The 27,818-nt window shown below is 26.8% G+C and overlaps 1 protein-coding gene across 10 annotated transcripts; it reads right to left on the bottom strand.

The window, feature by feature from the left end:
* Nucleotides 1-279: 279 nt before the first annotated feature.
* RhoGAPp190 (Rho GTPase-activating protein 190) lies at nt 280-22,383 on the bottom strand. 10 transcript variants are annotated; one of them, XM_015523628.2, is made up of 30 exons: nt 21,985-22,383; nt 16,929-17,190; nt 16,705-16,852; nt 14,791-14,880; nt 14,253-14,695; nt 13,827-14,056; nt 12,983-13,210; nt 11,930-12,116; nt 11,744-11,859; nt 11,519-11,671; nt 11,330-11,438; nt 11,128-11,251; nt 10,867-11,065; nt 10,359-10,526; nt 10,032-10,283; nt 9,772-9,962; nt 9,539-9,689; nt 9,316-9,485; nt 7,142-7,279; nt 6,259-6,303; nt 5,992-6,131; nt 5,601-5,780; nt 5,415-5,538; nt 5,086-5,349; nt 4,785-5,018; nt 4,620-4,705; nt 3,840-4,191; nt 3,432-3,563; nt 2,820-2,940; nt 280-2,752 (listed from the first exon to the last, which is right to left on the bottom strand). In XM_015523628.2, the coding sequence occupies exons 2-30, from the start codon at nt 17,097-17,099 to the stop codon at nt 2,554-2,556; spliced, it is 5,145 nt and encodes a 1,714-aa protein (XP_015379114.2). In that variant the 5' UTR covers nt 17,100-17,190; nt 21,985-22,383; the 3' UTR covers nt 280-2,553. The 10 variants fall into 10 exon arrangements, with proteins under 10 accessions (XP_015379114.2, XP_089076118.1, XP_089076071.1 ...); XM_089219992.1 differs by lacking the exon at nt 21,985-22,383 and adding an exon at nt 21,474-21,601; XM_089219945.1 differs by lacking the exon at nt 21,985-22,383 and adding an exon at nt 21,337-21,356.
* Between the last annotated feature and the right edge of the window lie 5,435 nt (nt 22,384-27,818).

Below are 27,818 nucleotides of genomic sequence, written 5' to 3'. Positions count from 1 at the left end.
AAGGTAAAAGAACAAATTTATAATACATCCCAGTTTAAGTGCCTAGCACTTAATAAATGGTGAAAGATGGGTCATAATTTGCGGTGTGAATGAGCTGTATAAAAAAGAGGAGATAGGGAAAGAGTGTGATAAATGATAATAATAGGTGCATTTTTATTTTTTTTACTAAAATATTCTCATAACAGAAATAGTTTAGTTATTATTATTTTGATGAAATTCAATATTCATAAGCTTAAAAATAAAAATAAGAATAAACAACAGGAATAAACAACAACTAAATCATTCTGAGATACTTATATTATATTAACGAAATATAATTCTTTATGACTAGAAATATAGTCCATGTTCTATAAATAATACAACTCCTTAAAACTTACACCAGATCAGTAAATTAATCAATATTCCTTTCATCATAATAGTTTAATGTATGTAATGCATACGAGGAGTTTATACTGTGATGGCAAGCAGCATAAAATAGATGTTGTATACAATTAATCCTGAACTGATGCAAGCAACAATACTAGAATAATGCATCAACAATATAGTTATAATAAATTATCGTTAATTAATATTCTTAATAATATATACAGTTATTATAAAAAAAAGTCACATTAAAAATGTATAAATTGGACATAATATTATTTTCTTATAATAAGTTTTAGGGCATGGGGATAAGTTTTACAAGTTATTCATGGTACTTAAAAATACATAATAAAAATAAATCAACAGCTGAAAGGGAGAATAATAAAAAAAAAAAAATGAAACAATTAATATCAGTAATATTGTATTAACATAATTAATCAATATATTCATTTTTAGAACAGTAGTTGAACATTAATTATTGTATGAATTTATCATCTTACCATGTAGCCATTAATATAAATGTGCGTATTTGTTGTTTTTAAAAACTATTTATGTATACAAATGAAATTCACAAAAAAATATATAAAATATAATTACAATATTGCAAATAATATTTAATTTATTGATTACTGATTAATTTAGTCAATGTATAAAAACTGTAAATAAGGTAACATATTTTCTGCTTTAAGGTTGTTATAAAAATGAAACTTAAAAATATATTTAATACAAATTAAAAGGAATTTATATAATTTTTTTTTTTTTTAAGATAAACATTTGTATTGGAAGAAATAGTTAATGAAAATTTTGTTTAATAGTAGGCAATAATTTAATTTAATATTGGGAAAATATGCAGAAGTGCAATATTTGTTCAATAATTCATAACATTTACACTTAATCTAAAAGACAGTTATATAAGAAATTTAAAAAATTAAAAGAATATATATAATGTAGAAATATTTCCAATGAAGACTAGGTAAAATAAAGTAAAACATAACTTAATGAAATTTCATAAAACAAATACTAAAGGGAGGCATATAAAATAAAAAACTAATATATTATTTATAATCAAAGACAAACTTAGATAAAAATAAATAATCTAAAAGGAGGACTAAACCTAGTCTAAGATAATATGTATCAATTATACATATGCATTTTTATACAACATGTGACATTTAAATAAAGTTATCAGCAATAGAGAAAAACAAATAGGCTACACTATTTAATAGTGGAGAATAACAGTTAAATCTAATATGAAGTGTGGTATAGTACAAAAATATTCCAATTTGAATCATAGATATTTAGGAAAATTACATATTATATATCATTAAAAAAAAAACTATCAAAAAAAATTGACTGACATATTAGAGAAGTGACTAGAGGGCTTAAGCTAAAAAAAAAGGAAAGGAAGAAAATTATAAAGTCATACAGATGATTTTATGTTAAGTTAATAAAATAAATACAACTTAATATTAACTTCTGCATTAAACAACAAGTATTGGGATTGTAACTGAGTATTTAACTAATTATTATTAGAAATATCATAGTTTATCGTAATTAAAATTAATAAACAAAATAATAAACATTGGCTAAATCACTGGTATAAGTAAAGTACAAAAAAATTGGATAAATTTATTACATTCATAATTATTGACTAACAATTAAATAAATTTAAAATAAAGTAATTATATTTAAGGAGAATGAACTATTCGTCTTTAGCAACTAAATATAGCTAATTTTAAAAGCACCATAGACAAATTGGTTGTATAAAAACATTCAAATTCACACTAACTTAACACACTATAAACTTATCTAGTAAATTGTATTATTGAAAAAAAAAATTAGTCAACCAAAGTTCATTATTGTTTTAAAAATTTTTTTATATATGTAAATGTATTTAATCGGCCTATGTAATAGTTGTCAAACTAGGCCAATTCAAAGATGTTTTGCTACAATATATTATAATGCAGTTTTATTTTTAAAAATTATTATTCAATTTTAGCAAACACGTATAATTTCTTAATAATAGATTAATCTAGATATAAAAACAACACAAATAACTTTTATCTTTGGCTAGGATTATTTTAGTTGTGAATTACATATTATTCATGGGCAAAAATGTTTTATTTATTATTATAAATATTAAAATACTTGATGTTTTCTAGTCCATTACCAGTTATGTTCATGTGCATTTCATACCATGACAAATGCATCTTTGCCACAAAATAAAAATGGATACTGGTCAATCATTGTTTGCACAGTGTCTTCTAAGTGTGGCCGTAATTGTTCAAACCGTCCCATATCATTAAACTCAATAGGTAGTAGAGTTGGCCACCAACATATAGCTATATTTTTTGAATCCATGCTGTTAGCTTTACAATTTTCAGCCACTCTGATAGCAAGAAAAAATAATTAAAAAATATTCAAGCCAAAACAGTTAAAACAGTCATTATCATTACCTTACAAAATGACGAAATATAAATTTCAGGATTTCAAAGTTGACGTTTGGTAATTTTTTCAGAAGATTCCGAAGTGCCATCAAACGGCAACTTCTATCAGCTTTAACTGAAACAAAAAAATCTAGGTAATGTTTTAAGCATAGTAACTAAAACTTAATTTTAAGTGTTGCATATATTTTAATACATAAAAGTGAACTAGATCAAGTGACAAAAACCTAGAAGGTCTACAGGAAAATAGTCCTCTCATTTCAAGTTGCATTCTTAAGAATCTATGATTAATTTTAATTGATTTAAAGTAAAGAAATAAATTAATATATATGATAGTCTTGATTAAAAAAAATCAATACAAGTGAGGATTTAGAGGCCAAAGCTTATTTAATCCTTATGGACAATAAGGTGGATTTCATTTCTCAGTTCATTCCCAATTACGATAAAATAACAAGTATCAATGAAATTCATGTCACAGTAGTACTTTCAAAATCATGAAATGGAAAAATGGGTTTTAAGTTGCTACATGAACAAAAATCAAAGGGATGTTTCGTGAACTATTGTTATTTTGTTTGAATATTCGTACTTTTACAGCAACATTATATATAATATGAAAACGCTTACCTGATAAATCTTCCAACTCATCCATTAAGTCTTCAGTAAACAAAGGTGGTAATTTTTTTGAGAAAAAATCTTTAAGTGCAGTCGCGACAGCATTAACAGGTATGTCAAGATTTGTAACATTTATGTCGTTATCTAAAAATAAAAACAATATAGTTTTCATGGTATTTTAAATTTTTTAACATTTTAAGGCATTTTAATGTTATTTAGATCTTTAAAGATTATTGTAAAGGTACAATTTCTCTGAAGCGTAATCAAGTAAGCATAGCTGTCATACAGACAGTTTACAATTCAACTATTTAACGCTGCAAACAGTACACTTCTTAAGATAAATAGAAATAATTTGTAATTTGAGTAGCAGTAAAAACTTTATTGCAAAATAGTATACATTTTTAAGTTAACTATACTAACCATCTTCAAATCTTTGAAATAGAAGTTCAACATGAGATCGATTTCCTGGTACCCTATAAAGACCTTCAGAATCTAATCCTTCAGCTTCAATAAATTTGACACATTTTTCTAACAATAATGGAATGACATTGTTTTCAGACTGAACAAAATTTTCTAATGTTGGTTGATGTGTCATTGGTGAACCACTAGTTTTAACTTTGCTTTTCTTTTTCTTTTCTCTCTCTTCTGCAACTTTTCTTAATTTTTCTTCTTTTAATCTTCTTTTTTCCAACTTGATTTCTTCTTTAGCTCTTTGTTTTTCTTTTCTTCTGATAGACTTATCATCTTCTTTTGCTTTTAAATTGCCAATTGCCTGAAAATCATATAACATTTATTTAGAATATGGATTCCATAATAAACCATATAATGTTATGCATGTGTTTAATTCATATAGTGCGATATTATTATTTTTTATTTAATACACATGATATAATATATTTATGAAAATCCATTTAGTTTTTTTAATTCTAAACAATGAAAATTGTGATTATAAAATATATATTTAAACGGTTTTAAATGTTAAGAATTCAAACGTATTAGCTTTAAATAATTATAGTTCTAAAATTTAAAAATCTGTAATAAATTAAATTTGATTAAAATAAAATTGATTTAATTGGGATGTAGTATTCATTCCATATTAATTTTCTACCTGTATAATATTTAAAAAAATTAGTTAAATCAAACACAATAAGTTAGTAACTATAAGTTATCTGAAAAGTGTACATAAATAAAAATACTAACTGATGGAGAGTTCATGCATCTTGGTGAAGATACGTCCAAACTAGATTCTTCGTCAAAATTGTAACTTAAGTCATGCATGTGAGAAGCTATAAAAAAAAGTTATTAAAATGTGTATAACAAGATATGTAATCACAATAATGATTTTAAAATAACTGTATTACTCACGTCTAGTAGAATACATCGTTTCACTTTCAGTTAAATTATGACAATCTTTATTACTAAGAGCACCAGATGGTATAACTGGAGGTTGTGGAGCAACCATTTGCTTACGTTTGTATCGTAAAGACCTTTTTTCCATTAATCTAACTGAGGGATGAACCCAAACATTAGGTTTATCATCAGAATTATCAGTTGATGAGTCCGAATTTGGCTGGTGGTGGGGTGTTGGTATATTATTAGCTAATAAACAAAATGTAATAAAATTAAAATGATTAACATTTATATAAAAAATATTTAAAATACATACTATTTTTAATTTCACTGTTAGCATCTTCCGAGTAAAAAGTACCTAGCTGTCCTGACAGAGAGTTAAAATTCATACTACACCCATTGGAAGATACATTAAATGATGGAACTTTAGGTGTAGCAACAGGAATGGCAGTTCGCTTTTTCTTAGAACGTTTTTGTGTAGCTGATCTACGAGACAATTTTGAAAATGTGTCATTAGATGAATTATACAATGGTTCACGTCTTTCTATTGAACTCCAATCACTATCAGAATCTGAATAATCTATAAAAATAAATCAATGTTTAAGTTGAATAATGAAAATTAATTAATGAAAATAAACAACATACTTGGCCTTCCTTTTTCTCTACGGTGCCTTAACTTATGTTTACTTGATGCAGCAAGGTTATCTTGAACTAATGTATATGAATAATCTCCATCAAATGGATAATGCCCGGGCATTGCATCTTTCACCTGTAAAATAGTAAATCACCATAAGAATTTATATTTTAAAATAATTTTGTTATAATACTAACCTGAGCATATTCAGAACCTAAATCTACATTTTCCGGTGTTGCTAACGGTGCACCACAATTATAAGATGAACCGCCACTATTATATGATCGATTGTATTGCTCTTTACCACTTATGAGATTCATTCGAGAGATGGCATCTGTGACTAGTGTATAATCCTTCATATTTAATTTACCAGGTTGCTGTAAAATAATTATTATACATAGAATATTATGGTACGATTGTTAACTATAGTGAATTTTTAATAATATAGACCATTATGTTCTTAAACTTTTGAAATAGGCAGACTCAAGGAGAAAGATTTTTCCAAACCATGAACTTCTTAACAATTATTTTTTTGAATTATACATATAAAATCAAAGATATAATACTCGATTAGTCAATTTATTTTACCTTCATAGTATGGTTGCTATTTTTAATCCGAGACTTGGACATATGACGTCCCGTAGTAAAAGCATGTTTAGAATAATTATTTATCCATAGACTTTCGTTATTTGGAGCACATTGCATAAATACAGAATCGTCAACCCATCCTGTAAATATATATAAAAAAAAAAACAATAAAATCTGTTAAAATAAATTAAAAAAGTAAAAGAACTATGTCTTATTCTATAAAATGTATTTTATTTTTTTTTAGTATCTTGTACTACACAACACTACCTGAGTCATGTGTTGCTAATGACTCTCTTGATCCACTAACATCTGCTGCATTTAAAAAAACAAACAAGAATTTGGTTATTTGCTTAAAATTATAATTCAGGAGAATTATTTAAAGTTATAGTTTTAATATAAAATAATGTTTTATAATTTACCAAGCATACTTATTAGTCTAATATAATGTACAAATGACAAAATGTGTTAGTCATAAGAATAATATTTTTGGATCAAGGATGAAAATAATGAATCTAAAAAGGGTGAACAAGGGTCAAACTAATTCTACATTCATTAATGCTAATTAAAACATAAAACCATGTACGTAAAATTCAATAGATATAATTAAGAAACCAATTAACCATGTTTAGTATTATTTTAGTACAAACAAATAAACATTAATTAATGATATATTAGGGTTGTTTATATGGTATGACGATTGTATATAATAATTCAAATATTAAAAAAAAAAAATAAGTTAAATGCAGTGATGTATGAAATTAAAGCTTGTATACTAAATACATACAATATATGTATATCTTTTTCATAGCGATAATTTTTTTTTTCTTGTTCTAAATTGTTAAAACATTTCGGTTTCTAGTTCTATTGTAATTACAGTTTGTATGTACATATGAATTTTAACATGATGCAGGGTCAAAAGCATGCTATCAAAAAAGATAATAAAAACATAAATATAAATTTAACGAAAACTAAATTTATGACTACATAACATGCAACATGTACATTTTATGAGAAAAATTATAAAAAGCTGATTAATTAAATTTTAAGAAGTTAAAATGTGGATGAGCAATCGTTTCATTTCTAAATAATGATTTGTTAATTATAATTGGGAAACCACATTGAAAATTTTGAAGAATTTTATTTGTGTTACATGTGATTTCATCAAGACTGGAGTTTGAAGCAATCATCTGTGAATTGTTGTTGATACCAAGTCCAGCGTGGTCTGGTGGTGCGGGTTCAGGTGGTGTTGTAGGTCGAGGAAACACCTGAAAGCCTGTAATACCACCACCTAAGCGTAAATGTATAGACTATCAGTATTAAAAAACCCTGTGTTCATATTATATTGAATTTAATCATGGTAATTGGTTGAGTGGTGGATATAAATTTATAACATTTCTACTAACACTAAAAATACATAAACCAATTTATTAAAATATTTTAGTTCATTCACTCCATAAGTATTTCAAAACAATCTTAAATTGAAACTTAAATCATCATTTTAAAAAATCAGCGTTTTAACTTCAAGCAATATTAATTCTTAAAAAGGTGTTGAATTTTGTAATTTATAGAAAATCAAATACCTCATGTAAATAGAACTTTAAATACATATAGTTGAATGAATTTCATTAGAACCCTATTATTGGGTATTAATAATGAACAATATTCAATTCAGTTTAATATCTGCTGTTGTACTTAATTTTTTGTAGATTAACTAAATTAATGTCTATTTTTAATAGATTTTGTTTATTGTTTAGTAAAAAGCATATTAATTTTATTATTGCAAAATACTTAAGAGCAAAAATTAAACACTGATGCTTATTTTACTTCTGCACCTCAGTTATAGTGAAACTATATAAAATTAATTTGTACCCAATTAACAATGTACCTGCTTTGAATATATAATCTAAATAAAGAGTACGCTCGCTTTAAATCTAGAATTTTAAGTTTTTACCATGATATAAAAATAAGTATTTTAAAAACTAAATACTATTGGCAGCTATATTCTTTTTAATTCTAAATAGAATGACTTAAAAATATGCCATATCCACATGAGTTATATCATTCTAACAAACATACAACATAACAAATTTTAAATTTACATTAATACATTATACTCCATAATTTCTGAAATAAGAGTGAAATTACTTCTCTAAGAATATTATCTTATAGACTTTTTACTATATTTTAATTTGAAAAAAAGTAGTGAATATTTTGATATGCACAATTTACAATTTTAAAATACTCATAACTCGCTAAAAAAATGAAACGTCATAAAAAGCCTATAAGATGCCCTAAATAATATTTTCACTTTTAATTTTATGATAGGTAATTTCACTCAAATTTTAGAAATCACAGAATCAAATTTATTATTGAGAACGTACAATTTACCATGTTGTACATTTGTAAGACAGACACAACACATGAGGGGTGATATGCCTTCTTAACAATAATATTGAACAATAAAATGTTTTAATTAAATCCATTCAAATATTTACTACTTCCTATCACAAACATCACTGGTATAATGTTTGATAATGTATTTAAAGTAGAGTAATACAATAAAAAACAACATTTAAAACAAGATATTAAATTAATCATTATCAATGAAAAAAAATGTATATAGATGAAAAAATATTTGTTTTCTGTCTCACTCTCTAATTATTTGATTAAGAGGATATCGCACCTGCATATGTTTTCTCCGTCTTACACGCGTACTATATAGCAAATTGTACGCTCAGCAGAACACGTGTAGCTCCGTTAGTTTAAAAATTAGAGTGAATTTACCTCTTATAAAATCTATAGGTAAGATTATTATCTAGACAACCTCATATATTTTAATTTTAAAGCGAGTTATGACTATTTCAAGATGTACAAACAATTTACAATGTTAAAATGCTCATAACTCACTTTAAAATAAAAATATAATAAAAAGCCTATGAGGTTGTCTAGATAACAATCTTACCTTTAGATTTTACAAAGGTAAATTCACTCCAATTTTTAAACTAATGGAGCTACACGGGTTCTGCTGAGCGTACAATTTGATATGTGGTACGCGTGTAAGACCGAGACAACATATGCGGGTGTGACGTCTTCTAAAGTGGTAGATGCTGTTCATATAGTATAGTAAATATTTAAGCTAGAACTGACGTAAGAATATAAATATATTTTACTAAAATTCTTATAGTGAATGATAATATTTTTATATTTTATTATGATCATATTTTTCATATAATTTGATACAGCATTTAAATGCATTTTATAATTAAAAAATAAAAACTACATAAGTTAACTAAGTATAATGCTAATTATAAATCATAATATTACCTTGTTTATCTAAATTATTATTTGTGGCATGAAGCATGTTGTCTACTGGTGAAAATGTATCACTATCATCACTTGGACTCATAAGATTTTCACGCGAATGTGTTAATGAATAACTGTCATCATCCTGAGTTATTCCACAAGGCAGTCTTCCATATACATTATTACTACTTCTAAAATGTTGTGAGTTAAATATATAATATAATAAGGTAAAATAAATTATTACCCGTCATGTGAAGAAAGATTCATTTTAGAATATTCTATTTTAGATAAAGGATTTATTTTTCTATAAATTGTTGGCTCTTCCATGTGAAAAGCTTGTTCAATTTCTGATTTCTTTTCCCAAACATCTTTGAAAAAAGGAGTATAGAATGAACCTACAAAAAAAAAATTGATAAAAATTGAAGTATTTATGATATGTTTGTTGATATGTTTGTTTGTTTGATCAAGATTATTTACTTTTATGCATCAATGAATTAACTATTGTAACGAATTGTGCTTTTAATCGGTCAGCAATTGAACTACCATCATTAAGTAACTGTTGACTAATATCGTTATGAAATGAATTAGTTCCAACTGGTTCAGTAACAGCCATTATTTGGATTGGTAAATTTGGAGTATTGGTGGAGAATGAACTGCAAGAAAACCCACTAAAGAAAAACGGATAGTAATAATAAAAATTAAACATAAGTTTAAAATTTATTATTATTTAAAATTACTTTAGTGTAGCTAATGAAGCTTTTCGTTTGGCATAATAAGATAAAATAAATCCATGTACTAATTCTTCACGGAAGGCATTTGCACCATGGTAGGAGGACATAATCACTTCTACTTTACGCTTTGAGGATCCAAGAAATGTTTCTAAAATAATACTTCTATCTCCACTCAAATAACAACATTGATGACTTAGTAGTGGTGCTAATATACTTTCAACAGAGTATGGATCATCACAAAACATACACATAATAATGCTAGGTTTAAAGACAAAATAACAAAACCATTAGTATTTATATATATTTATATACATATATTGATTTAAAATTTACCGTATATCTGGATCAGATGGGTCCATAATTGATTGATACTCATTTAAAAATCCAACTCGGTGAGTTATACTTTCAACAAGCAACTTCATCGCATTAGAAATCAAATCTGCATCAAACATTGATGTATCTCCATCTTCTACAGGCATGTCAATAAATGGACATTGCAAACTAAAAACATAGAAAAAAAAATATTTATACTGTCATTTTCCTAACTAAAAATTTCAAAATTTATTTTAACCACATCAATTAACGTTTTAATTAATTATTGAGTATTTGTAACAAAAAAAAAAACAATAATTGGTTGATTTCCTGATAACTTTTAAGATTTTTTTGAATTGAAAATTCACGTTTCTCTAATCTTTTTGGATGTGAAATATTTTTAAAACTGCATTTATATTTTAAATTTTAAGATCTGTAGTAAACCGTGGAGAGTAAAAAGTATAAGCACGCAACAACAATTTAATCATAAAATAAACAAAGATGATAAAATTTGTAAAACAAAATTTACCTGTCAGCTAAGCTTTGGCCTTCTTTTTGCAATGTTAAATCTTTTTGCCCAATTCCAGATTCACTTATGTATAATAAAATTATAGGCAATCCTTCAAATGGCAGTTTATCATCCTTCTCTAAATTAGACAGTAATGTTTTTTCGAGACTATCTCGTATATACTCAAATGATTCAGAATTTGAATAAACACAAACACAACCTTTATTGAAATGTTAATATAAATCACAAATTCTCAAAATTATAATTACTAATACTATTTACCATTAGGTTTAAAATCAGGTGTTTGGAATGAGTTTTGTGACAGATTTACATCGCCATTAATGACTCGATATTTCAGTTTATATATTTGGTTATCTAATTCATATTCTTTATTATCACATTGTGCCTGAAAATTTATATTTATCATTGATTAGAACATTAATTAAATTGATATAAAAACTATGATTCATTGTGATATAGTTACTTTTAACTTAGCAGAAAATTCATCTGCCAAACCGTTAGATCCTAATATTACTAAATGTAAATTATTGTCAGACTTTATCATCCATTGTTTATTATTTCCAGACGTAGGTCTAAAAAAAAAATATTTATTAATTGTTTAAAAATCAAACAAATTGACAGGTAAATTCATTAAAATAATATAGAGTTTTACTTTTGAACTCTATCACTTAAAAGCTTTTCAATTAATGCGTCCATACAATTAGGAAAGGCTGGACAGTGTTCTCTAATAGGACAATGCACAAAACCCAAATGTTGGAAAAGCATTAATTTTCTATCTTGGTCCAGCCTGTCTAAAGCTTTATACCTTAAAAAAAAAATTATTATTTTTAATATATTAATTAAATATTACAGAATACACAATTTTTAACAGATTTACCTAGAATCTTCTTTTAAATCATCAGTTATTTCTTTTATATCATCTTGAGTAATGGTTCCTGTCGGTGCTATACTTTTGAAATGGTAAAATAGATCTGCATGTTCGAGTAATAACTCCTATGTTAAATACAAGTGAATATAAGTTATTTAATTGTTTTCTCAAGTAATTTCAAAATTAGTCGTGTACCTGAAAATTGTGTTTAGCTTTTTCAATTATACTTTTTTGGTGTTTATCATAAATATATTGGCAATCATCGTGTGATAATGCTTCAAAACATTCACGGCCCATAAAAAGCACTCTAACTTCAGACATTGGTTTACCAGGAGTTACATAACCAGCATCTTGTAACAGTTGCTTAAATTGTTTTTTCCATCTAATTAAAAATAAATAAACACAATAACCATTTATTAAAAGAATAAAATAAAAATTATAGATATTATAACAAATTTAATTGAATATGGCTATACTAATCAATGATAAAAGAATCACCTGGTATAAATTTCATAAATTAAAAATTATCACTACAGATTGGATTTAATTACATTTTAAAGTTGTATAACTGCATCTAAAAATATATTAAAATTACATTTTAAATTGCACTATAATAATGTAAAGGTAAATAAAAAAAATATTTTGAATTCTCGATTCTTAATTTAAAGAAAAAAAAGATAAATGCAACTTTTTTGAATTAAAATAGCTAATAAAATGCATTTCCAAATTATGTTCATCAAAATTAATCTTCAAATACTTAAAATATATAGGTATAAAGAAAAACTATGTTCAATGTCTTCACTAGTTATTAGTGGATATTTAAAACAATTCAATAAGGTAGGTTTTATCTCAAAATTAATAAAAATTAATATCATTTTTACTTGAAATATATAAATTATGTATATATTATATTGGTCAATAATGAATAGTAATAAAGTTTTAATAATGGTTTTATGGTACAACTAAAAATTATCTGCTCATAACAACAAATTGGTATATCATATTAGTGTTTTTATACAGTAAATTTAGCCAAGTTATGTACTTTGTTCGTCTAAAAACAAAAATTGTAAAAATTGCAAAAAAAATGCATTATAAAATTAAATAGATAAAATACATTTACATAAAGTATATATGTACTATACATTTGATCAGATTGGGTTTATCTTAACCGGGAAAAAAATTGCCATATCAATTAAATCCGATCTATAACTAAACTTTATCATTTATTTTATAAATTGCAATACATACTCCTTCCGATTTTGTTCCTGTTGTAAATTATTAGCATGATTTTTAAATACTGATTCAGCTTCTCCAGTTTCTAAGACATCACAAGGAATTCTTTTTTCATCCCTTTCACTACCTTCTTCTTGCAACTCTAATTCACATTCTGTCCATGGAATATCATCAGGACATTTATAAAAATAATGATTAAAATCTGGATGATCTTTGATGTGTTTTTGAACGGTAGGCCAATCACTAAGGCAAAGAAAATTATGTTAATAAATAATTGGTTAATAATTTAAAAATAAAATATTTGTTCTTTTAGTTATTTGTTGTTTACAGAAATAGGCTGAAGGTAACTAATATATTATGTTTGCTAGCTACACAATGATATTTAGAACCAAAACAAATTTTAATTATTATCAAAGATTACATTATAAAAATATTAAAAGCAACTAACAGACAATAAGAAAGTGAAATCATTAGTGTAATATTTTATGTTGAACTGTGTTTTTACATTATTTCAATCAGATTCTTAAGAAGCTCATAAAAATATTGACAAGAAACAAATACCTTAATGTGAAAGTTATGAACTCAATATTTAATTACAATGTACAATATTTTTTAAGAATAAAATTGTAAATTAATAGACCTAAACCCATACTATAATATTCATTGAATATGTATATTATAAACAAAATTTATATAATATCCATAATAATTAATATTAATACACTTTTTTTTTCATAAATAAGATTTGACACTTGAGCTTTTTTTTCCTGTTAGGACCGACAGCAGAGGAGGATTGTTTGCAGAATACTACCATTACTCAAGTTGGCCACCCATGTTAATAATAAATATAAGTACCTACCCATCTTTCAAAGTAGAAATTTCAGGTACTAATTCTTGTAATATATCGGGCAACATTTCCATGTAGTTTTGTACTCTTTTAGATACTTGTTCATCTTTTAACATTTTAACATGTCTCCTAAAAAGTCTTTGTGCTTTATCTGATCCAAATATGTCTCTGTACTTAATATACTCATCGCATTTTGAAAGCTTTTTTGATGTTTGACTCCATAATGCACGGTAATCGGTGACCTAAAATTAAAAATCATATACTTATGAATAAAGTAAAAAATTTAAATGTTATATTTCAAGTTATCACGTTTAGAATACAATTAAGTGACAAATTAAATAGATTAATATAATACATAATAATAATCAGATAATTCAGGAATGAGATACAATCTTTTGTACAAAATTATTGTTAAATAATAAAAGTGTTTATATTTACTTGTGATTGTATCAATGTCTGGTATGCATCAGTAGTACTTTCTAAGACTTCTTTTCGCATACGAACAGATTCCAAATAAGGAACTATTTTTGTACGGCCTTTAAATCTATCAATTAGATGAGCTAATGCAATGAAAGCTGTATCAACATTAATATTCTGATGTGCCGATGTTTCAACAATTGGTATAGCTCCCTTAAATTCTTTACGAGATACAAGTTTTTCAACTTCTCGTACATATGCTTCATTAAATTCATCATTTTTTGTAGTTACTAATACCACGGGTTTTTTTGTTTTAATTACATTAAATAAAATATTAGTCACAGCTTCTAATTGTTTTTCTATACTACGACTAGGTACTACACTGACATCAAACACACAAAGAAAACCATCAACGTTAAATTTACCATCAGGTAACACCTTTTGCTCATACTCCTTTTCAATGCCTGAAATGAATTGAAAGAATTAGGTTGATTAATTCTAATTATATTTAAAGTATGATACATATTTGTTTTTTAAATATTTATAATTAATAACATACCTAATTGGTTTTTACATATATACATTAATTTTTCTGCTGATGTGATTTTAGTGGCTGCACAGCGTTTGACATATGGATCCATTTTGCCTCCTTAAAAATAGGTAATCAATAACATTTATATAGTTTATCAATTGTGTGTATTATTATAATTTTCTTTTTACTTTCTTTTAATTTACTTCATTTAAGGCAGCAAAAATAATCTTTCAACATTAAGAGGATGCCAGCGCACTATTTGTTTTCTTTCTCTGATCCACACGTAACATAGACAAAACGCATATACGCAGAATCATTTTTTCTATGTCCTTAAGTAATTTTAGAGTAAAACCTTCCATTACAAAAAAAATAAAGAATAATATTTTTGAGGGAATGACATATCGATTTTATATTTTATTTATATTTCACTTTGTATTCGACTTTCAAAATAAACAAAAAAATACTGTACATTTAAATAATGTTTAGATTATTTAGAGACAATATTTAGACAAATCAATATGTCATTCCCTCAAAAATATTATTCTCTTTTTTTTTTGTAATGGGAGGTTTTACTTTAAAATTACTTCAAGACATAGAAAAAATGATTCTCCGTATATGCGTTTTGTCTATGTTACGAGTGAGCCAGAAAGAGAAAACAAATAGTGCGCTGACATCCTCTTAAAAAAAAACCAATATGCTACACATACTGCATGTTTCCCTATCTATAAAAATATAGGTATCTACCAAATTTCATTATGCTTGTTTTTACTTTGTCATTCTTTAATTAATAGTATAATTTTTACAACAAGAAAAAAATTTGTCTTTGTTAGTGAGTTGAATCAATTACTTGTGGTTATTTGTATTATTATTCTAGGCTTCTTTTTCAATTATCTATATTTATATGAATATTTTTCTCCTGAGCTAATAATAGAAATTAAAAATGAAGAATCTTATACAAGGTTTTAAAAAAACATGTAATTTATTACTTAATTCGAATATATAGTTGTTACTTGTACAATTTAATTTAACATAATTGGTATAAATGCCCGATTTCGCTTTTCTACTTCAAGAAAAACGTCTTTCTAAAATGCCACCATGCAACATAAACCAAAAATCTATGGTTAATAATTCTTTGTCCTTAATTTTGATCACTTACTATATTGTCATCACTTAAACCATCTTCATCTTCATCTAGCTTATGGTCTCCTAAACATAATCTTTCACGATTTATAATTCCTTTTATCTCAGAACAAGGATTCACTAATTTGTACAATTATGCTAGGATCTTTATTGTTTAGTTTTTCAACAGCTACTACCATGTCTACATAAATTTTAGCAGTTGACTATAGTTAGTCTAAATATTTTTTTAAATACTCAATACCAAACAAGTTGTACAGTATCGCACAAATTTAGTATATAAAGATTTTTTTTTTTTTGCTTATTGAGTGAAATGTTTGGGGCTCCCTTTTTATTTTAGTAGATTAAAAGTATACGGTTCTCTAAATGTCTGCTTCTGAATCTCACTTTCACTATTTTTAATAACTTTTTTCAATTTGCTACCACAAATGTTAAGTGTTATTTGTCGATTTGTTCATTAACATTTTACAAAGTGCATATTCAACTTTAAATGAACACAGATTTATACAAAGAATGTTAATCATTTGAAAAATTGCATTGATCTAATAACTGGTGTTGAAATACAATCAATAAAAACAATCTATAGATACTTCAAAAACAACGAAATAAAATATTAAAAATCTGGGAGCATTGATATAGTAGAATCCCAACTCCAAGAAGAGTTGTAACACTGAATAGACAAGCTTTAAAATGTATAAATAAGGAAGGTTTATAATTTTTATGAACAAACAATTCTACAATTCTAGTATTATAACAGATAGACCGATAGTACATACATACATATAAAACAAAATATCAATTTACCTTTGAATGGTTGAAATGACGAATCGTCTATAAATTCAGTTTGTTCTATGACTTGAAAAGTGAAATCAACACCTTCTTCAGATGTTTTTGTAACATCTCCCCAGTATAAGAAATGATCATTATTAACTACGCGTCCACTAAAATCAGACTAAACATAAAAAAAATTATATGTTAAGTGCTTTATTCATTTATTCACTATTTTATAAATATTGATAATATTTTACCTGGCTTAAAACAGAAATATGATCAACATTAAAGTCATCAGCAAAAAATCTCATGAATCTGTTACACAGGCATGATTTACCAATTCCCACAGCTCCTTTTTCTTTCTCTGTGCCCGAAAGTCCCACCACTGAAACATTGATCCAACGTGATGTATCATTTTTCTTTGCCATTTCCGAGACTTCAGACTTATTTTGGCGCTTTGTCAATGTGGCATAGATTGGTGATTGGAAAGAACATTTTGATTTAAGATTTTCTAAGCGACTAAAGAAAAAATAATAATAATTTATAAGGTTAATTTTATGTAAAAACAATTAGGTAACTCACAAAAATATATTATGAAAATTATGTACCTTATATTACAATTAAGCAGTATAATCAATTGCTTATTGAAAAGGATGAATTACTTAAATAAAAAAATAACAACCTTTGATAAAAATTATTTAGACTAGTATCTAATAAATAATAGATACCTAAAATAGCTCATTTTTAGTTAGGTTTAATGAAGATCTGGAGTTTTATTACTTGGCTAGATCTAAATGCATATTTATAAACATGTCAGTTATAATAATTATTACTGATAACATAATATAATATTGTTGCTAATTTACTGAAAATATTTTTAATGGTTTTATAGTCAGCAAAAGTAGGTAGGTTACATACATTTTTAATTTTAAATAATATTTAAGTTATAAAATATTTTAACAAATAATACTAGATTTAAATCATATATTTTCATGGTTAGAACTAGGAAAATTACTTATTTCAACTAAATACCTAAATAAAAGTAAATCATGATATAATTAAAAAATAAAGGTACTATAAAAATTTAAATTTATAAAAGCATTAACCGGAATGAGAACATTTATTAAATAATAATTTTACTTGAATATTAAATTGAGAGATCTATGCAAAAATTTGGAAGTATAAAAGTATTTTGTAATTAAAATATACACTTAACAGGCCCTGATTTAAGCGAATGCATAGGCGAATGCCCTTGAGAATACCTTGATAACTAGTGAATAGCCTCGTTTTGATTCATTCAATTTATCAAATATTTATCTTATTATAAAACACAATACCATTATTTGTATATTTAAATTTCAGTGTCATATAATCTACATGGACTTTGAAAATCTGAGTCCTCGACTCTTCAATCTGTAAATCAGCCACTGAAATCTATATATTGGATAATATATTTAGAAACAGATAAATAATTTGAAAATACTGCAGTAACAAATAACAACAATTTATTACTCCTAAACATCTTCAAAATGTTTTTAATAACAAAAATTATGCATAGTTATTAAAAATAATTATAATTTTTAAGCTACCTACAGTAAAACTTGTCTCATCCGGACCCTTGATAAGACAGAATCCTATTCGGTACGGAAATTCATTATGGTTCCAGTAGATTTCTACAATTTAATAAAATATTAAACCTTTGATAAAACGGAACTTATCTAACATAAAACAGAAAGCTACTTTTTGGTCTCGTAAATCCCTTTAACAAACGAAAAAACATATCATAAAATTAATAAAAATATTTTTGATAACCAAATTTATTTTACTGTTAAACTATTATTAAGGAGCAATTAATATTTATCAATAAATAACTATATTTTATCTTGAATCTATATCATCAGTGTTTGTTATTATTAATGAAGTTGTAGTTTACCAGTCAATTGCAAGATTGAAAAAATTGAAAAAAGCATTGTTAAAAAAAAACTTTACACAAATTTGGGAATTTATAATTTTATTACTTCATTACATAATTATTTTATTAATACCTACTGAATATTTTCTTCAAATTTCAATCTATCATTATTTTGAAATATCTAATTGATACTTATTATACGTGATTATTTACTAAAAATCAAAATGCCTACAATATTTATTAATTTTTACAATTTATATTATTGGCCAGATAATGTCACATCTTGCGGAATATTATAATTCTATAGTACAGAATTTTCCTTTTTATTCAGTTATATGGAAACCTGCCTAAAACGGAAATTTTTATCATTTTTGAGCAATTCTTCATAAGACAGGTTTTACTGTATATAGGTAAACTATACAAAAATATTTTGACAAAAACATTTGTTCTTAAAATAATATTAAAGGATACAAAAAATTAACTTATTTTTAAACTTTCTTCTACATTTCACATACACCAATTTTAATAAATAACCAATAACAATTATTTCTTATAATAAAATAACAATATTAGAAATGGTATACCTAGTTACATTTAAATGCCAACTAAGTTTATAAATGAGCAACCACAGTGAAAATTCTTAAATGTTTTAAAAATATACATTATATACTAACTACTTTCATTATATTATTACTTATTTGTATAAAATAGACAAATAGCAGGCTTAGCAAAAAAAAATATTTGATTAATCGATAATATAAATTTATAAGGAATTTTCTAGATTAAACTAAAAATTCAAATTTATGCATTGGTTCTATTAAATATACTTTTTCAATTTTTCTATTACAAAAACTATAATATTTAATATTTATATAAAAATAAATACACAATGATCATGGGCGGGGGTAATCATTAATGTAATCATTAAGGAGGGGAATGAGGAAGATAGACCCTCCCCCACCAAAAAAAAACTTTTATTTTACTAAAATTTTATATTTGGAGGGGTAGATTACTGTATAAGGCTTGTAGATCTTGCTTAAAACATATAATCTCTCCCAAACCAAATTCCTAATTACACCACTGACAATGATTAGAAATTAGATTATTATTCGTGATTTCAATTCTTATCTAAGACAAATTGTAAATATCAATATTAAATTAAAATCACCATGTTATCCTTAAGTATTGATTAAGTTGATGAATTTATGTATAGTGAAATTTATAAATGTTTAATAACAGACAAAATCTGTATAAACTTTAATCATCTGTTAGTTATAGAATTATTTAGTCCAACACTGGCCAATAGGTATTACTTCAAACAAATAGCAGGTAGTAGGTAACTAGTGTTGATACATACTAAGATTAAATACTAACATTTTTTTCACCTATAATTAGAAATTGGTTTGACAGGATAGGAATATAAGATATTAGTTTATTTTAAAATACTTAAATATTGCCTAATATAATAATGTATAATGTATAAGGCTCAAAATGTATGTGTACCAGACCTAAAATTATATATACACATATTATAACTAATGTTGATAATGTGTATTACAATTTAGACTACTAAATAGTAAATTACAATATCTTAGACAATAACAAAACTGTTAAAAGTAAACAAATTTGATATTCATAACATATAAATCAAGGTATAAATGCATTCCATGTTTATATTAACAATAAGCATGAAGACCAATTATTGGTGGTACTTAAATCTATTTATTTATGATAATGATAATAATGCCAAAATGTATTATGAATAATATCTATCAAAGTACCTATATTATGGTGGAAGGAGGGGTTTCAGTATTGAATGAATGGTTTGTATAGTTAGTATTTACTCAATTATTCAGAATTCACATTGGAAGTAATACTTATAGGTACTTGCTACTACAAATTAATAAATAACTAGGGTTTCATTACTATAAAAAGATATTTTATTCTAAAATCTATTAAAATTTTAGCAAATTGAAAAATAACTACCTACCTGCCATATTAAAAATATAAAATAGTGTTTTATATAAGTGTTTCAAACTCTGAAACAATTAAATGTTGAAAAGTAAAGTTTATAGATAAACACTTTGAATATAAAATAGGTATAAGAATGAAAGAAAAAAAACTTACTTAAAACCATAACACTACTCTATTTTTTTTTTAAAATTAAAACGAATCTATTATTTACAAGATTTAAATGTTAATAAATCTTGACAAAAATTGAAACATAACCTACATTAAATGTTTATTCCTCGGTTTATTCTCATATTGACTGATTCTTTAAAAAAAAAAATATTCTTAGAGATTCAAGTAGGAACTAACTATCACGGTGAAATCGTTATTGATTAAGCCAATCAATAAATCAATGATTTTTAACATTATGTTATACCAATAACTAAGTTGTGAGTACCTACCTATATAAGCTACCTTACTCAAAATAAATCTAAAATATGTTGATTTCTTTATGTTAGAAGTAAGTTTGTGTAAGAAGATACTTGTTTTTGTGTAATAAAAATTTATTTTTTATATTGGTACACAAAATTTATAAATTGAATGTAAAACCTTTCAATAAGGTAAGATAATATAATAATAATTATTATATATGTATGTGTGTAATATAGACAATCGGGTAGGTAATAATCTGTATACCTACAGTATTATTATTCAAAATGAGGTGTAGTGGACTAGTGGAAAAATAAAATTGGCAGTTACATTGCAAAATAATAGTTAAGATGTTTAAAATTCAAAATAGGTACCTCATCAGATTACACCATCTTGAAAAAAAAATATTCAAGTGAATGGATTATTATTTTTTTAAAGAACATATTATCTTATATTTAACATTCTATGATAAGTGGAATCTTGAACTTTTTAACAATTAATTTAAACTTACAAATAGATACTAAATGACTTATATTTTGATGTTCAGGTGTTTTAAGTTGTGGTAACTAAATGCAGCCACACATGAAATTATGTAAAATATCAATCATGTACACAACAGTGATTAATGTGGAAAAATACCTAATAGGTACATACTTAACTACACTTTTCGTTCATACAAGTTTCTCCCGAGTCAATAATCAATATCAAGAAGTGATAATGGCTGTTCATCGCGCGCGAGTGTGTGTTGCGTAGGTGTGTGCATGTGTGTGTGTGTGTGTGTGTGCGCGCGCGCGTGTGTGTATGTGTGTGTGTATGTGTGACAACTTGAGATACTAGGCACCTATTGCCTACCTGACGATATGTACTGGAAAAACGTTTGACCGTGAAATAACTATTGGAAAAAAAGGAACACCATCGGCGATGACCGATGGCAACGACAGCAAAAACGACAACGGTCATCGTCACCGCCGCGTCACTAATACATGGCAAGGCGAAAGGGGTTGTTTTCGGACGAAACTCACCTGAAATCAATGGTTGATGATGTTGGTGGCACGGCAACGAGACCGTGTCGACGTGAATGGCGAGCACATTGGAATCAGATCCAATTTGTTGAAGTGTGTTATCGATTTGGTACCGGGCAAAATACGCGAACGCTGATCGGCGGCGGCGGGGGTGGCGGCGGCGGTTATTGCGAATTCCGTGGTTGGGTTGTGTGTCCGCGCGGGTGGTTCGTCCAGGTGGCTGCGGCCTCGGGGCGGTGCGTTTGACGGTCCGGTGCCGGGCCCGTAGTCGTCGTCGTCGGAATAGGTCTGTCGCGGAGCCCTGCAGAAGATTTTAGCAGACTGGATAGGATCGCTCTCCTCACGGGCATTGGCTATCAAAGCCTTTTCGCACTATTATCATTCCCGTACAGGTAGTGGCGAGTGAGAGAAAAAAATTTAATTTGCAAAGATGAATGATATCAATATTGGCCAGGCGCACGGTTGCCAACCGAAATGCAGTGACGGCTGTAGTACTACTAAACACGACTACGGCGGCGGCGAAGGTGGCGCGGTCACATTCTCTCCGTCGCCGTACTACTGCTCCGCCAGACCAATACTCCTATACTCCAATAGAAAACAATAATATTATAATTTTATAATTTATTTTAAAGGTTATGAATTAAGTTCCCGTCATCGTTTAAGGAATAAGAAATATCAAGTATGATCAACACGATCCGTACCTATTTGCACATGATACATGACGACGACATGACGTGCATCGCATTGTGTGCACATTTAAAATATAGCATAGGTAGTTAGGTATCCAAATACTCATCTCATTTAGAACCAGTTACAAATTGATTGCAGGCAAAGTATTTTGATTTATACTCAGTCAAAATAATTTTCAAGATTGATTGACTGTATATAATAAAATAATTATTATATAGAACCGATCAGGAAAAATTTGACCTTTCAACATTTTATTTCCATCAATCACATGATATTTAATACATCTATGGCTAATGGGTCACGGGAAACCCTGTTTAGGTACCTACCAAATATTTATTATTTTATTTTTATGATATAAGTGGTAATCGGTCAAAATATCCAAACCAAAATATCCAAGGACAAAATATCCAACCGTCAAAATTGTTACGTAAGTACCCTATCAATATTCAAAACATAGTGTACGTTTCTAGTGTTTCTACTATGAGTGGTGATATAACTAAGTAGGCAATTAATATAAAATAACATGCTCAGGTCATTGTAAAAAGCGTAGTGAACACCAGATTATATAATTAAACTATAAAGGCATTGTCACACGTCTCTTCTCGGAAAAAGTCTCTGTTACTAAGAAAGGATGTGAATCGACCAGAATAACCAATTACGCCAGAAGACTCAAACTCTGCCTTGTGCCAGATTTCACCACCACACACTACCATCATCTACTCCTACGGATACATAAGGGAAACCACGACAAGAGCTCGTCAGACGGTTTTTAAAATGTGAACCAGAAGGTTTCTAAAATGTGAGCCAAACGGTTCTTAAATTTTAACTAGGCGGTTAGGGACATTTAAGACGCTTAGAGGCAGGTCGTAAAACCACTCATTGTCATTTAAAACAATATTTCAGAGTAAGGTCGTAACACCGCTCACCAACACCTTTATAACATATAAACTGCATGTATTTTTGTATCAAGTTTTAATAAATTGTGAAAATAAAGACATTATTACATTGTATACATCAGTATTTCATCTCTACGTTGATGTATGAATCGACGTTCAGTCGGGACGTAACAAAATATCCAAATTTTACGTAAATTAGTATATTACATTTTACTTTCTAATAAAATTAACCCCTAAATATATATAAATTACGTTAGTACCTATATTATAATAATATCACAAAATATACTCCACAAACATTAGTCAAATAATATAAAATAAAATGTAAAACAATTTGTTTTTAAGAATACAGGAATAATTTGCTAAAAAAATGACTACCTGCACTATTTTCTAAAAATTTAAAAATTATATACATATAATATATTAATTATATTTATATAATTATTATGTATTAGGTATATTTTTATAATTAAATAATTAATACTTTGATATTTGAGTTAATTTTATTAGAAAGTAAGGTGTAATCTATTAATTTACGTAAAAACGGATAAATTTGGATATTTTGTCCATGGATATTTTGACCGTTGGATATTTTCTCCTTGGATATTTTGTTCTAGATTCGATATAAGTATGTCTAACTATACTATTAGTAATAAGTATATATCTGTAATTAATTACTAATACTATGGTTGTCACACTACTTTGCGATTAAAAAATATCTCATCAATCATTTTTATGTATGGACTGTGAATAATATTGTAGTCTGGGGATTACAATAATGTAAAAATACATTTTAAATTTTTGAATTTTATTTTTAAATTAAAATTATGTTTACAGTAGGTATTTTATCCATGTATGAATTAATTAAATAACATTAAAATTACTACTTTTAATTAAATAAATAAAAAATGTTTCATTACAATATTTTATGAGTAGGTTACGTAGGTTATAACCTATGTTATTATGAATGTAGTGGTAGTAGATGTAAAACAGAGAAATATTGCAACCAATTAACAAATAAGTAAATACCTATTATATTATCTGGGCACCCCCCAAAAAACATAAAAAAATACGCCACTGTATTTGGTAAATGTGAAAATAATCAATGACTTGGAGCTATTAATATCAGATTAACGGTATCTAATTTTGGTGCAGTATGTAAACGACGACGACTGACAAAAAACAACCCTAATGTGTACAACATGGACAAAATAAATATATATGAACCTCAAGCAATAAGAAAACATGAAAAAAAAAATTGTATAGAAGTATACTCGTATAAGGTCATGTGGGTTTTTTCAATATGATGTTTCAGCTGCTCCATAGGTTGATAGAATCCGATTGTATAATTGAAGTAAATTGTCTATATTCAAAAAAAGGTATAAGACATAAGTATAATCTAGCATCAAAAAAACGATTCAATTTTCACTTGAAATTCAATATAAATACGCAAAAAATTAATTTTAAAACGATCCATTATTATTATTTTCAAACAAAAGATCAGTCACATAATATTAATATGTTTGTTAAAATTGATTTGTAAAATTTATCTTGTGGACTTAAATAGAAATGTTCATAAAACGTATCAAAAATGATGAATTTTGTTATAATAAATTTAGTACAATTTTATCATTAAGCCTTGTTTCAAGAAATCGTATATCTAATACATCATGAGTATAATTACTGTAATTACAATAATAGGATACATTGCATTAAACAGAAATAAGAAAAAGTATTAGTGTTACAACTTTCACAAGATGGGACAATGGTTAACGGTGGATTTACTTACCTAGACAATTCTTATCTATACGTATATAGTTGTACACTAAAAATGTGTTTCGCTTACAAACGTATCCGTTGTTCAAATACCCATCACACACCTACAAACTTAAAAATATTTTAAAAACTCAAACAACTTTAAACTGCAACAATAAGGCCAAAACTATATTTATAAGTGTTATTCCAAGATTAAATACAAACCATACATGTAGGTATAAAAAAAATATTATGACTTTTAGTGGTATCAAAGAAAATTAAATCAGATAATATAAATAGATTCTTAAAAATATTAGAAACTAACGTTTCGTTGTACCTATATTATTGTTCAATTTCAAACAGTTATTTGGAACTTTTCTAGTTCACAAAATATACGGTTAGGTATATGGAAGGGTTATATGGAAGTTGAATAAAAGTAGGTGGAAATTTAAAATATGGCGGGCAGCAGCGAACAGCTACTTTCATTAATTGCTCTGTGCTAGTACTATATAGCAGAGTTTCTTAAACTTTTTTATCCGTGGAACCCTTTTTGTCTTTTTGATGTCCACTTTTATCGTGGAACCTCTACTTTTTTTACCTTTTTACCTTTTTTTAGGATTATTTGCAAATGAATTATAATATTAAGTAGAAGTATAGATTATTAAATATAGAGTTAGCTGATAGATTATTCCATATGACTTATACATTATTATTTAATATATAAGTAATTTTCTTGAACATTTTTAAAAAATAATTCAAGCTTCGTGGAACCCTGAAATAATCTACACGGAACCCTGGGGTTCCGTGTAACACAGTTTAAGAAACGCTGATATATAGCATGATATATCTAAATAATGTTTATCATTTCGAATAAATTCACCAGGAACAGGAATAGTGCTTATTTGCCTGGACATGATAAGCAGTGGCGTAATTACTGGGGGGGGGGGGGGGGATTTGGGTGTCGTATCCCCCCATGACCTATTTTTTAAGATTGATTAACTACATACCTATGTACTTCATTATCTAATAATATTATTATTTTTTTTTTTTGTATATAAATAATGTATATATTGAAATCAAATACCTCGGCGAATTAATATTATTATAAATAGCCTATATTTTATACTTTATAGAAATAATACAAAACAAACAAATCCTTTATGCTAGTTGTACATAAATACTTCATACCTAGTTCGTTTTAAATGCAGCCACGCAAGTTTATAAGTATCACTATTGCAATATGAATATGTTTTGTGTAAGTTTTGAGTTTGTTTATGCATTGTGTAGTGGTACAAAAAAAACCACCGAACAGTAAAATATTATTTTATCATGGATCGACGACGATTGAAAGAATATTGTCATATCTGTCCTATCTTATCCTATCCTAATATTTTTCCGTAGTCCTATTGAACTAAAAATAACTTATCGATTTGTACACTTAATCGGAATTTATTCCATGTCTCATGTGTACATAAATATATTATTACTCTGAATTCTGAAAGGTGCTTATAATAAATACTTTTTATTTTTTTTTATCGGAGGGGGGTATAGCCGTATAGGTAAAATGTTAAAATATTTTATCCCCCCCCCCATAAACATGGCCAAATTACGCCACTGATGATAAGGTAGAGTCAGATTAGCTTTCAATTTTACATAACTCATCGTTGGGCATCCATATTATCTTAATTCGTGGTTCTATATATTATACAAATCAATAATACTGAAGTTTATTTACATTTTATTAGTAAACTAGCGAAAAAGTTGACATTGCTAATATTCGGTAATTACATTTAAATTGACAATCTTAACGGTACCTAGTCAGAAAACACACGTGGGAAAAAAAGAATACCCATGTGGCGTGTGCAATAAGTCGACAAGTCGTTTAACAGAAAAACCCAACTGACAGTACACCAGTGGACGCTGTTATATGCCCACTACTATAGAGACTATAGAGACGCTTGTTTTACAGAATATAGTAACGCCTGTATGTAGGCGTCTTATCTTAGATATTTTACTTATGCGCGACAAGACTATAGTACCATCGGTCCTGTCGGCAATTTAGCCTTGAACTCGACTCATTCGAGGTAAATAGTATGCTTGTAGTATAGATTACATTTTTTTTAAACTAATAAAGTATAATATTCTCATTCAACTTTAAAACGTGTATTATTTTTGTTAATAAACTATTAAACAACATTTGATTATCACCCGCTACACAGAGAACGGTTTCAACAAATTGCCTTCTTCGGATACAATCAGAGACACAATATAAAATATAACAGAACATCACAGGTATACGCGGTGACGTTCATAACAACGCATACAGGAAAGAAACCTTTCTTGTGTGACATATGTGACAAGTCATTCAGTGAAAATGATAGCTTGACAAAACACACGAGGACACACACGGGATATAAACCTTTCCTGTGTGACAAATCGTTCAGTGTAAGATATAGTTTGACGGAGCATCAGCGGATGCACAAAGCAACAGAG

The sequence above is a fragment of the Diuraphis noxia genome, unplaced genomic scaffold (genome assembly GCF_037042655.1).
Source record: "Diuraphis noxia isolate RWA-SAM2 unplaced genomic scaffold, SU_Dnox_SAM2 contig0001, whole genome shotgun sequence".
Taxonomy (NCBI): Eukaryota; Metazoa; Arthropoda; class Insecta; order Hemiptera; family Aphididae; genus Diuraphis; species Diuraphis noxia.
This window is presented reverse-complemented; position numbering and strand designations above follow the sequence as displayed.